This window comes from Diadema setosum, chromosome 14 (assembly GCF_964275005.1).
Source record: "Diadema setosum chromosome 14, eeDiaSeto1, whole genome shotgun sequence".
Taxonomy (NCBI): domain Eukaryota; kingdom Metazoa; phylum Echinodermata; class Echinoidea; order Diadematoida; family Diadematidae; genus Diadema; species Diadema setosum.
Window position 1 is genome coordinate 28936187 of NC_092698.1, and position 14530 is coordinate 28950716.

Consider the following 14530-nt stretch of genomic DNA (forward strand, 5'->3'; position numbering starts at 1 on the left):
TGTGAGTGTGTGATATGCCATCATGTATTGTACATTTCTTCTATCAGCAGTCCTGCTCCTTCTTTTATGATCTTTAGAAATGATAACAGGTTTGCCACTTCAGCACATTTATATTTTGCCTTAAATGAAATGTAGATGATAGTATTTAGGCACAAGCCCAAAACATTGTCATCGTACCCGAGGATCTTGCCCGTGTGTCACCTGTTCCCACTGTGAATATTTCTCATTCCCCATATTTCTCAACTTACAGGAAGCTGGTCTTGGAAAAGTGTCCCTCTCCAAGTTTGGTGCTTTTGGAGCATTGCTGGAAGTCTGTCTCATCTTGTATCCTTTTACTGGTTCGGAAAGAGACATCGGTGCTTTTTGAGCATTGCTCCAAATATACTGGTGTTGCATCATAATGCAGAGTTCGACACTTAAAGGACAAGTTCACCTTAAGATTCATAAACATAAGGATTGAGAGAATGCAGCAATATTAGTAGAACACATCAGTGAAAGTTTGAGGAAAATTGGACAATCGATGCAAAAGTTATCAATTTTTAAAATTTTTGTGTTGGAACCGCTGGATGAGGAGACTACTAAGGCTCTTGATGTCATATGAGTACAACAGTATAAAGAAAATGTAAAGAAAATTCAACATATTTTCACTTTTTTCGCATAATAAAAGAGCACTTGACTTGCCTCTTTCTAAAGACAATGGGAATAATATTACCCATAACATATGTCAGTAACGAGTCAAGGGAATGTGTACTTTTTTCAAAAGATGAAATTTTGTGAAATTCTCTTTATATTTTCCTTATATTGTTGTACACATGTGACATCATACACTGCAGTAGTCTTCTCATCCAGCGGTGACTGCACAAAAACTTCAAAAATTCATAACTTTTGAACGGCTTGTCCGATTTTCCTCAAACTTTCAATGATGTTTTCTACTAATATTGCTACATTCTCTCAATCCTTATGTTAATGAAGGTGAACTTGTCCTTTAAAGGCATTATGTGCCATTTGCAGATGAAACAAAAACCCAGCTATATCGTTCAAAATAGTTCTAAAATGTGAGTTAGGGATAGAAACAACCAATGTAAAATGTTAATTAGTATAATCAATGTTAAAGGAAACCCAAAGCCAAAGAGCAATGTAGATTGAGTGAAAGCAGCAACATTAGTAGAACACAGCAGTGAAAGTTTGAAGAAAATCGGACAATCGTTGCAGAAGTTATGAATTTTTAAAGTTTTGGTGTTGGAACCACTTGATGAGGAGACTACTAGAGGTTATGACATATGTATTGACAACAATATAAAGAAAATATGAAGAAAATTCCACAAAAATTCAATTTTCTAGCATAATGAAAGAGCACTTGACTAACTGCTTTCAGAAAGCAAGGGGAATAATTGCTACCCTTAACATATGTCAGTATCAAGTTGATGGAATGTGTAATTTTCATGAAAATGAATTTTTGTAGAATTCCCTTTATATTTTCTTTTTATATTGTTGTCCACACATGACACTATAACCTCTAGAGGTCTCCTCATCCAGCTGTTCCAACACCAAAACTTTAAAAATTCATAACTTCTTCATCGATTGTCCGATTTTCTTCAAACTTTCACTGATATATTCTACTAATGTTTGCTGCTTGCACTCAATCTACATTTCTCTTTGGGTTAGGGTTCCCTTTAAGTAGAAAGTATTGTTAAATATACAAAATGTGAACAATAGTTATGATAAAATAGTTTCTAGAATAAACCGTCTACAGTTGTGGTTTATCAAGAAAAATAGTTATATCTCCTTATAATTTAGGCTTTATTGCAAAATTTTTTACATAGTAGGATGTTTTGTGATACAACTGACCTACACATATGCATCAAATGTATTAACTCAAAATTTTTTTTTTTAAATCACTGCTCCCAATGGGAAACAGTACCTTTACCTTGGTTTTGCTGGTGGCATGTTCTGGCCTCTCAAATCTTTGAATTTTAAACTGTTGTAGCCCGAAAAAGAAATTTGGCAGCCCGAAATGAAAAGAAATATGAAAATATATTTTGAATATTAGCTACCCGATCAGATCACCAAAAGATAGCCTTTTTAGAGGCCTAGTGGGCTGACATAAATTTTTGGTGGCCTAGGGCCTGGGCCGCCACAAATGTTGAGCCCTGAAATGATATCTGGTGTGTGTACAAAAGTAGGATTAGTTGTCAAAGAATCCTGTGTCAAAAAATTATATAACTCGTGATCAAATAGGCTTCATTATCACCAGAGAAAAAGAAAAAAGTATGTCATACTCGCACTTCTTATTCATGAATTGATTCAGAATGCGCTGTAGCAAATTGAAGAAAACTGTAATAAGATACATGTATGTACATTTTTATTGCCCCCGTCCATCATGTTTTGGTTCCCAAGACACTGTGCAATATATTAGAGGTTGTCCTGTTGTCAGTGGAATCAAATTCCCCCCCCCCCCCCATGTTGCACTTACTCCACTCCGTGAATAGTGTTTAGTCTAGTTGGCTCTTGCAGGAGCACCTATGGTGACTCTATCTGCAATCACGGCCAGCTTCCTGTTGGGATTACTTTTGTAGAAAGGAGCACTGTGAATGACATGTCTTACTTCAGGATACAAGCACTGCAACACAGCTTTAAACCCCTAGCTTTCCTATGAAAATTCAGTTGGCAATCTACCAGGCTACAACACCACACCTCTACTGATCGTCCCAAAATCGTCCTAAAAAGTGCTTTTCTTTCATTTTCCTTGACCCATGACCTCCCCCTATAGTTACCTGATGCTTGCCTCCATCGTTGGTCTCTACAGCCTACCCATCTTCAGACACCTCATCCCCAAGCGAATGGACACACCCATGACCAAAGTCATCGGCAACTGTCTGGTGGTGCTCATCCTCAGCTCCGCCCTTCCAGTCCTATCCAAGGTGCTCGGTAAGACACTGCATGCCATCACTGTCATCCTTACAGTGAAATGTCCCACCATATCCGACTTACTGTATACGCTGTTATTTTCGCGAGGGTTTAATTTTCGCGAATTTCGCGAATCATGGCTGGACCGCGAATTTAACAACACGCGAAAATGTCGCCATACACTAGGCTAATAGTGCAATAACGATAGCCTCGGTGTCACATCGCGAAAACAACATCTTGTGAAAATGTCCGTGACCTCATTCGCGAAAATATCTGTTCAAGAAAATAACGGCGTATACAGTATGACACTGTAGGAAAACAACTTTATCAAAAGTGTACGCTGTGCATGCTGCTAGATTTAGTGATTGTCTACTCTCCACGGTTACCTGCAGCAGTTGCTGAACATGCCATGCTGCAAACTCATTGTAAATGACACACATTGTTTAAGTCTTTAGATGTTATTAGAAGAATTTGTTTTGTTGATATTTTTGTTTGAGCAGTGCTTCCCAACATACACAATGATTTCAGTCCATTCTTTTGTGCTATTTTTCATGTCACTTGTTTTTTTTTGATAGGAAATGTTGCAGAAGCCAGTGAACTAAGATTTGTGTTGCTTTGTGTGTGTGTGTATGTGTGTGTGTTTTGGGGGGAGGGGTCCTTTAATTGAATGCTTTATAGTTATTAAATGCGCCTATCTGTATTGTCAATTTTAATAGTGCCAAATTTGTAATTTTTTTTTCCTTGACTGGAATTATTGCCTGTCATAACTGAAAGTGCACTTAACCCCCCCCCCCAAAAAAAAAAAAAATAATCCAACAAAACAAAACAACACTTCAATGGGAATGGGCCTCTATAATCACTATGGATACTGTAATGGCATTGAGTATTAAATGATATGTCAGTAGTTACCTTTAGGTGTATGCTAGTAGTTTCTCATCTCTGTGTCCCCTCCTTTTTTTTTTTTTTTCTTTTCGTTCTTCTTTTACTCCAGGCATCACAAACTTTGATCTTCTTGGTGAATATGGCCGACTGGATTCATTACTTAACTTCTACATGGGGTTAATGTACAACGCAGTGTTTGGCAGCGCGACAGCGTATTGCCTCGTCAACAAATTTACTGCCTCTGTGCGGGACTATATCGTCAACAACGTGCGTGTTTACGTGTACAAGATGCGCAAATCATCAAAACTGCGACCAGCGTGGAAAGCAGTCAATGTTGTTGGGACAGCAAATGCGACATCGACAGTCAGCCAAAATGACTGATACAGATACGCTCTCTTTCTGCATGTCAGTCTCTGGAGAGTAATGCTGATATAAATGATAAAGCATCAAGAACGGAACTACTGCACTCAAAGCATGAAGGCTGAATGTGTGTGTGAAACAGACTTGCATTTGCTCTGAATGTGTGTGTATTTTGTCAACATCCTCCTTTTATTTGTCCATATGTTTGTTCAGTTTGTTAGTAAAATTTGGACAAAAAAAAATCTTGTGTATCAACAACAACACAAAAAAAGATATTGAGTGTATCACATGTGCTTACTACTTGATCATATGAAATGCGTGTTTTTGCTACCAAGGAAAAGTACTATGTATATGATTGATCTCCTTGTCAACTCAAATGTGAAATATGAAAAAAATTTCTGAAGTAATAAATTCTTTCTAAGTCTTTGTAAATAAGTATTTAACGTCCAGTGGCAATGATGAGGAGAGCCAAGAACAATGTTTCTGATGCAAGAAATGATTCTGATTGAAGGAACAGTGACAGCGGAATATGTTTTCCATGTTTTTCTCAGTGTGAACAGAATTTGTGTTTGTAGATACATTCAAACAGGTTTATGCGGTCTAGTCAAAACCAGCACACTCCATTTTCCAGCCATGCCATAGCTGTATCATATGAAAGTACAGCATTTAGAGAAGTGTCATCAAATTTTTTTATTGGAAAAGAAAAATAGGATAAAAAAATCAACTAAAACAAATCCACCGACAACAATAACAAAGCAACCTCGTAGAATTTTAGCTAAGACAGTTGTTCAGTGTTGCATTGCATACTTTTCAAAGAATGTCATAGCAAACTACTGTTTCTTGCAGTTTTTATTTCTTTGTACTCAATGGCCCGAGTTCTCAGAGCTGGAATAACTATTCCGCGGAATAGTTATTCCGGGGAATAAGTTATTCCACCTTTGAGAATAGATCCCGGGGAATAAATTGCGTCATTTTACGTCACGAGGGCCTGATTTGCATAAGAGGCGTAATAAATTGGCGGAATAAGCGGTGTAATAAAGTTATTCCACGTTTGAGAATTCGGGCCAATGTGTTCCCAGAAATGTGTCATGGGATACTTGACTCATTAGGCAATGTATATAACAGAATTCTCATTGTTTGAAAGACCGATGAAGATGTCACGTATGACAAACATGTGTCCAAGTCTGGTACATTCTCTTGTTGTGATTTTGTCTCTGGTACTGCACACATGTTCTAGAGTTTGATTTGTGTTTGATGTTTTCTCTGTGTTTAGTCACAGTTTTGTTTGTGCATTTGTTTGTTTTATCTTTTTGGTAATCTGCTGTTTGCAGAAGCCTGTTCTAACAGCAGTGCAGAGTTTCTGTCTCCACTGAGAAGTGTTTATGCCTGTGCTTACTCTGAAATTGCAAATATTTTTGTGCAAATGAACTTGCAGTTTTGTAATGCCTGCAGTTTCTATGTTGTGCTTGAAGATTCGTCAACAGCTGTACACTCTTGGACTCTGGGACTGCACACACCTTTCAAATATTAAATGAGCCAATTGACGATCAATACCGCCACTTTTCTGCCCCAGTGAACAGTCAATACTGACTGCCTGGAATGAAATCTTCAAATGTGAACTGTGTATATGAGATCCAAAAGAGTGTTCACACAATTTTTATGAAGGTCTAAGCCATATGCTTCGCACGGGATGGTACTTGTATTTAAGCAAGCGAAACAGTGGAGTCACACATGTGTTTTATTACTGTTGTTTGAGGATTCTCTTTATAATTTAGAATTCTTTTGCAGAAAGAAAGTATTTGGAGGTAATGATTAGGAATACTTCATAATGTTAAAGATATGCTCTGTACCATTAAGGCCCTCTTTGTGTCCCAAAGTGTATGGTGAATAACAAGTTTGCGATTGGATGAGTGTATGATATGATGATATGAATGTGGGTTTCATCGTCCACAGGTAAAGGATGCAAACCTTTTGAAGCTAACATTCTAAAATTAGCGAATTTTAGAAGAACAGTCATGCCGCCTTTCACAATGATCCCAGCTTAGACTGGGAGCAATGACCATCCAGTGTCTTGTGTGACAAAATCAGTCACGGAGGGTTGAAGAAGTCTAAATGTGTATATATGTGCCAAGCAATGCAATGGTTGAAAATATCATAATCTGAGCCCAAATTGGGAGGAAGAATGGAAGTACTTTTTGAGTTTGCATGTGTGTTTTTGTTTTTGTTTTGTGTGTGTGTGTGTATGTTTGCATATTTAAAGAAACCAAGAAAGAAAGAAAGAAAGTAGACCTTCTAATGTGTAGATTTTGCTTCTTGCTTGCCAGTTTAGACTATCAATTGTTTATTTGAGTTATTCCCGACATTTGATTGACTGTGATGCAGTGAACACAAAAGCAGGTCATACTGAAACCACATGATTTTTGGTAGTTTTAAAAGTCATTGATGTTGCATTCAGAGACACTGTCGATGTATTGCTTTGGGTGAATGCACTCATTTCTGTCAGGCATTCAGTCTCGATGCGCTGATCCAGAGCTATTCCATATCTTTGCATCACATCTCTGTAACTAGGAAGACTCCTTCCTGCAAAATGTGTATTGTTTTTGTGGCAAAAGGTGATTGAAATCAGTGTAATTCATTGAGTGTATTTTGTACATGATATCATTTTTATGCTACATTATATTGGCATGCAAGTGACAAAGGCAAGGGGGAAAAAAAGAGTTAGTAACATTGAACACTGACAAAAATGTAACCAACTACGATACCTTCAATAATATATAATATTTGATAAGTTATTTTTGATGCAGAGGGATCTGAGCACATTCAAGGTTGTTGATAACTGAAAGGCGATCATCTTGGAAACTTCTGGAAATCTTTGGATCGTAGTCGATTTTGTGTTCCCTTGCAATGTCTGGAGCACACTTGAATGTGTGCTGGGATATGTTGTTCTAATTTCAGGTCTGAGTAGGAGAATATTCTGACCTGTATTTTCAGTAGACTCTACATCATTTTAAAACTGATCGTTATTCATTCCTTGATGACAGTCTGGTCACCTTGACTTTTATCCTCAGTTCACCAATAGCGTCGATACCAAATTTGCTTCTGGTAGATAGATTGATTAATTAATTACGTATTTATTGAGATTCTGTTGGATTTCTTCTTTCTCTTTCTTATTTCATTCTGCAGTACATAGTAAGAATGTCAGGTTCATACTGTTGTTTTCTATCTGTTTTGTGGGAGAACTATTCTTTGTGATTCCAGTGGTAGCTCTGAGGTGAAACAAATGGGGCAAAATTTTGCTTGTTATCTTTTTTTTTTTCAATCCACCACCTTCTTCAGAAGAGGAAATGAATACAGTTCATGCACTCTCATACCCTTGCTCATTCAAGAGGTATGCATAATTGCCAAATTCTGACAAAATGAATGTTTCATCCCCCCAGATTTGTGTTTAGATACACTGCCCACAGAGGTGTCACTACAGTCGATATCCCGATCAGTATTATTGAATTGCTTATATTATATTGCAACAATGTACATATTTTCAGCCGTATCAAATGAGTATAATGAAAATGTAACTTTGCTGGCTTAGTGAAAAAACATTCACTGTGGATTGTGGATTACCTTGGGTGATATTCTGAAAGCTCTTTTCTCTTTTCTTTTCTCTTTGTTGTCTAAGATAAGAGACTGCTAGAACAACTTTTAATTGGTACAGCTGTATTCTGAAAGTTGGTTTGGCTGTCCTTTTTATCTTGTACTGGGATATACAACGTGCCCATCACATATTGGATACTCGATAAAAAATTCTGTAAAGCAACATATCTTCATGACATGGAATTTTTGCAAATTGCCACTGGCATTCAGTGCATCATAGTATAGGCATGGAGCTACCAAGTAGCTCCATGGTATAGGCAAGAACTTTTGCGTGCATTGCCATTTTGATTTTCGCAAATCTTGCCTCTGCTTTTGTGAAATTCATGAAACTAAAATGCACGCAAACATTTCTGGTTCTAAAGTATATCTATTTTCATAATGTGGCCTTGCCACACCCACCGTAATTTCTTGTATACATTAAAACCATGTCAAGAAACAAATCTTTATTTGACAAAAAACAACATAAAAAACCCTTTTGCTGCCTATGTTAAAAGTAACAGTTTCCTGGATTCTCTTTTAAGTACAGTCAACCTTACATAAGTTGAATCTATTTGGACTGAAGAAATAACTTCGACTTAGAGAAAATTTGACTTATGAAGGGTTAAAATCAGTAGAATATAAAGAGAAGAGGACTTGAAAAGATCTTCCACTTGGGCGATTATTCAACTTATGCAAGGTTGATTTGAGCAAAGTTGACTGTATTGACATTACTAACAAATTAAAGAATGCTCAAACAATGAACATTTCAATCTTTTCTTCCTATTTTGTCGCCTTTTTGTTTTTTGTGTGCTTTTGTTATCTTGTTTGGCAATGTTTTATTATTTTTTATTATCATTATCAATGTTGTTGTTGTTTTGCATCCTTCCCTAACAAAAGGACCAGATGCTTGCATAATTTTGATATGCTTTATACATGCTGCGCACTATTTTATATTGTCATGATTTAATTTTCCATTTTGGGTTTGGATAAACCACTCTTGTGAATTGATGGTTATCAAATAATTAGGCTTTATTGACTGCCAATTTCTGTTAGTAATGTGTGTCATCATTGTTACTAGTATATGTTGAGCATTTGCTTTGAGTGCTGTAGTCTATATGATACACTCCTCATAAATAGGGTGATAAAACTGTGTTCAAAATGATAAATTTGATTGTCTCAGACAGTTTATAAGTACCATTGCGATTAACTGGATACCTGTGTTAGAATATGGATATGACAACTCAGAACTGCCACCATTTGTACATTTTTTTTTTTCAATCAAAATGTTTACGCAACTCTTTAAAGGCATTCATTTTTTTTTTCTAAACAGTTGATTTTTGATCATAATGGTTACAGAAACAAGAATTTTCCTCATGACAATTCACAAAATTTGTGATACTGAGAGTCAAAAGCTGGAGTTGGTGTTCAAGACAATGCTTTTTCTGTGTATCACATACAATTTGTAGCTAATGTTATTATTTTTTTTTTTTTTTGGGGGGGGGGGTACAAAGGGCTACAGGGGGGAAAATACCTCTCATTTTTCTTTGAAGATCAGAAACTTTAATCAGTACCCTGTGTATGTGCTATACCAGTAAGTACTGTAGAGTTAGCATCATAAGTGTGTAATATTTTTGTGGTGTTGATACATACCAGATTTCCGGTGTCACACAGTCAGTACGTTAGGAAAGCTTTCGAGCGTGTGCCCCTCTCTCTGCATGGCCTGTATGTGTTGATGGAAATAAAGATCACAATGTGTTGGGGTGGGTGGATCGGTGTGTGTGTGTGTGTGGGGGGGGGGGGGTTATCTGACATCTCAGCCAAAGTTCATAGTGTTTGTGGCACTTTTTGTTCGCCCGCAGATGACCAATATTCCCCATGTACACTAAATATCATATAGCTTCCTAGAGTTGTCGGTGAGTGATATGCATCAACTTGACATCTCATTTGGTTACTTTTTGATAAACCTGTGTCCTAGACTCTTTAGAATGCTTCTCATACTGTTTCAATCTCTTCTGGCATGTGATGTCAATGATATTTGAATATAAAAGCAAATATTACTTTGCTCACATTCTGTAGAATTTCTGTTTCCTCGCCCTTTACTATGGCCCTTCCCTTCAATTCCCTAAAGAGGTTTAACTGGGACAAATACCTTCAGAATGTGTTTTGAAATACATGTATTCAGTGGCGGATCCAGAGGGGGGCGCAACCGGCGCACGCCCCCCCTTTATTTTTCGTAAAAAACAAGAGAAATAAAAAGAAAAAAGATGAAATGAAACCCGGAAGTGGCACCAGAAATATTAGTCACGCCCCCCCCCCCCCCCCCCTTTACAGAATTCCTGGATCCGCCCCTGGTATTGATACTTTGTGTTGTTTGCTTTGTTTTGTGCATATCAATGTTCTGATTATTTATACTCACTTTAAAATTTTATGAGTAAATGTGATGCTTTTGTATTAAAAGATGTAATCTTTGTTACAAATGTTACAATGTACAAGATACGAAAGATCGCCACCTAATTTATATTGCATTAACATGTATATGACTTGTGAAAATATAAAACGAAACAATGTAAAAAAAACCCACAAAATGTTGCAAGGTGAGTTGGTTTCTAGATTCTGTACAAGTGTGGAGTACCCTCTTTGATTTGACAAATGAATAGTTTGCAAATGCATACTTTTGTGCATCAAAGGCCACATTTCAGCAGCAAAGGTACTTAGCATTTCAGAGGACCAAGTGATATTGAACTCTGCATTTAGTATGTTACAATGTATGCACTTCACGTTGGTCAAATGTGTATCACTGGTAATGATGAAACCCGCTATGTGTCTTATATTCTGTAGATGGCATGTACAGGTAAGCACTGGTCACCTGCCTGTACCACACATTTAACAGCTGTGTGAAGATCACTAAGTAATACATGTATAAATGTTTTGCATAGTATCTCTATCCACTATGTAATTGGAACGCAAATCTTGCAATAAAACAAAACAAAAAAAAAGTTGTACACAAATGCATGACTTCTTGTCTTGTGCTCTGTGTGGATGCGTCAAAGGGTCAACAGCTTACCTGTACCAAACCTGTATAATATGCTGTGCATGACTCCAGTAAAAAGCAGTGTTGTGATTACACAAATTAGGCCACTGAAGCCCAGCTAATTAACACATTGTTCATATTGTAGACATTCATCAGGGAGGTGAGACGAAATCTCACCTCCCTGCATTCATCTAGGAACAGGTTTGTTCTGGATTCCGCTAACACCTGCTGCTTGTAAACTGGATTCCAAGCATTGCTTTGTATTTACCAGGATCAGCTGCATGGAATAGCACAATGTAAATTTCACCAAGAAGAAAGATCAACACCTGTAGGTCCTACAATAGTAGTTTACTGATGTATCAATATTCATGTCAATACATAGGCCTGTGTGAACTTCTTGTCTCCCCTGTGCAGCTACGAAGTCCAGTCCATCACTTCCTAGATAGAGTTTGCATGCATAAGTTGTGGATATACAGGGCAAGTTGCAGGCAAGCTTCTAGTAGTCATCAGAATATTCTTTGGAGTGATGACATGCACAAAATGGCCCGAATTCACGAAGGTGGTACAAATGAAACCATGGTTTAAACCATGGACAAAAACCATGGAGCGCCAAGTGTCGCACAGAATATTTTGTTACAAAATTGGTCATTTCGTTGACAAAATGACCGTTTCGTTAACGAAATTATCATTTCGTGGACGAAATGTTCATTTAGTTGCAAAATGTTATCATTTCGTTACAAAATAATCATTTCATCGACGAAATGACCAATTTCGTAACGAAATTTTCCGTGCAACACTTGGCGCTCCATGGTTTTTGTCCATGGTTTAAACCATGGTTTCATTTGTACCACCTTCGTGAATTCGGGCCAATGAGGCTGGTGGAATACCATGTATTCATCACACACTGTTTGCCATAACTTGTATCCATCGAGGTGAAGTCTCTGATATTTACAAAATTTCAACTTCAAACAATTAATTTTCATTATGTATTTGTATTTTTGTAATATACATGTTTTCATACTTCATCTAACAACACAGCTAGCAACTATTTGCTCATCACTGAAATGCAATTATGTTCTTGGGTCTTACCAATCCATTTGAATTCACATTTCATACATTACTAGTAATTGATTGGGTGATCAAGCCTCAATTAATGGTCCTGTATACCTTTGGGAGCAGTGATTTAAAAAATGTTCAAGATATCACATTTCATGCATATGTGTAGGTCTGTCCGGCGTACCACAAAACATCCTACCACACAACATATTTGCAATAAAGCTTAAAATACATCGTATAAGGAGATACCAGTATTTTTATCAATAAACCATGACTGTAGACGGTTTAGACTGGAAACATTTGTTATTGCAACTGTTGTTCACATTTTGTGTATTTAACAATACTTAACATCAATTTTACTGATTCAAGTTTTGACCAGGGAGGTGGGACCCACCTCCCTGTTTTGACAGTGGCTGCTTCTATCCCCAACTCACATTTCAGAACTCACTAATGCTGGGTTTTTGTTTTGTCTTCAAATGGTAAATTATGCCTTTAAGCTTCAGTATGAAGGTTTCTATGGGGTAATGACTGTCAACAGATGTGTATGTAAGAGTTTTGTGTAAAGACACCTGTTGTGTGTGTGTGTGTGTGTGGTGTGTGTGTGAGTGCATGCATGTCCATGTAAAAAGAGAATAACTGTGATATTCCTTTCAAACCACACAGACTGTGTATACTGTAAAACAAGGGATGTTCACGTGCATTTAAATTTCGCAAATTTCCCCGAGCCAAATTCACAAAATTAAATTGTATGTGAAACTTCTCATCTGCACTAATTGCATTGAATGACGTTGGCAATTTGCGAAAATTTAATGCCGCGAAAAAGGCAGTCAGCTCCAATTTGCGAAAGTTTAATGCTGCAAAATATCTCATTTTACAGTTCTGTATATAAGTGTATATGTACAGTGGACTCATTGCAAAAAGCTCTATGGGATAAAGAATTATTTGTTCATTACTATATCTTTAGCTGTCGTAATGTCAGTGAGGCAAAAACGATGAAAACAATGTAAATTTGAAATTCGGGATTAGATAAAAATGACGGTTATAATGAGAGTTTGTTATATCATTGTTTGTATGTCATTACATTTTACTAGTTGATAATCTAGGTTTTCTTTGTTTTTCCACATATTCTGTGTACTGGTATGTCTTTCCCAGATATTTCCAGTAATCTTTGTTTTTGTTTTTTTCCCTGACATACAGAGAGATCTGTTTTAACAAGCTCGCATTATATAACAAGGTACGAGGTACTGCTTATGACAAGGTAAAATTGCCAGCCACGTTGACATTGTTATAACAGGGTTTTTCTATGGTAAGTTCACAAATGTGTTACGATTATAAAACATCACAAGTAATTCAGAACACACCGAGGCACTCTTGATTTTTACACGTACACAGACATCGAAGACATACTGTAGTTTTAAACCATTTTAATGAGGTCTGACTAGCTGTCAAATACAAAGAACGTAGTTTATACAAACATAAAACATCTTCCTAAATGTTGCCTTCATAAGACACTCATTTTCTCAGGACACTCTTTTTCTTTGCAGGCATAGAATTTGTGAGACTTTTTCTTTATTTGTGCATAATTGTATAAACACAAGTTGTGAACTTTTCACACTATGAAGAATACCAGTACAGTAGGCCTATGTCTTGTTTCCTTGGTCTTGTCAACGAATGTCCTAGCTTCAGTGGAATAGACCAGTCAATGGACTAACACTGGTGGTAATTTTGAATTCACTTTAAGCTGTGGCATCAAATATCTGTGGAGAGAATGCAGTGTATAAGAATGTATCATGGCATGATTTTTATACTGGTGTTTCACAGTAACATCCAGATCCATGTAAGCTAACTCTGCCCTTCTCCCACTGTTGACAAGAGCGATAATATCAGACAAGTCCACGGAGAAGAAAATATTTTGCATATGAAATCAAGTCTACTAGGAACACTTTAACACTGCACTGTTATTTTCAAAATATGAAGAGTACACACACCCGATTATTGTGATACATGTACACTGGCTTGTAAAGATGTTATCACCTTGCTTCATGATGAGCGAGAAGGATTCAGAAATTATAAAGTCCAATGTGAGTAGAATACCTCAAATGGCTCAAAACAATCACACAAAATCTCATGAAGAGTAAATTACCCTACAATTGAATAAATTCCAAAGACTGCTTCTCATTTTGAAGATCTACATGTACCTACCAAGGTATCTAGTGATATGATTATGTAATTCCCTTGTTAGATAACAAGGAAAAATGGCAGTACAAACCTAGATCAAGAAATGAATCATTTTGTTCTGACTTATGCACGACAATGTTACATTCTGACTCAAAGGTGACAAAACTAAGTATCATTTTACAAACCCTAACATATTGGTTGACATTCTGTCATCTGATTGTATATTTCAAATCAATGCCTTGTATTACTTGCATTATACATGTAGGTTGCCAGTTATTACCTGTAAGCAAACACTATGTGCAAACATTTTTGTCACCATGACAAAGAAGAAATAAATATCATCAATAAAATCAATATTGAATAAAATACATTCAGGTCATGGAAAAGGTTGAAAACCAAAATGCAACCAACACCATGAAAAAAAAAAAATTGTTGAAATATCATTTGCGATGAATCTATCCCCATCACACTCCTACAAGATGTACCTTA

General features: G+C 36.7%; 1 protein-coding gene across 1 annotated transcript in view; it reads left to right on the forward strand.

Moving 5' to 3' along the window:
* LOC140238141 (protein LMBR1L-like) overlaps positions 1 to 5035 on the forward strand; it is a 33502-nt gene extending 28467 nt beyond the window's left edge. The window contains exons 9-11 of the mRNA XM_072318077.1: positions 251 to 324; positions 2771 to 2928; positions 3899 to 5035. Of these exons, the coding sequence (XP_072174178.1) occupies positions 251 to 324; positions 2771 to 2928; positions 3899 to 4170 (504 nt within the window). The 3' untranslated portion in view covers positions 4171 to 5035. The remainder of the gene's footprint in view (positions 1 to 250; positions 325 to 2770; positions 2929 to 3898) is intronic.
* The last annotated feature ends 9495 nt before the right edge of the window (positions 5036 to 14530 follow it).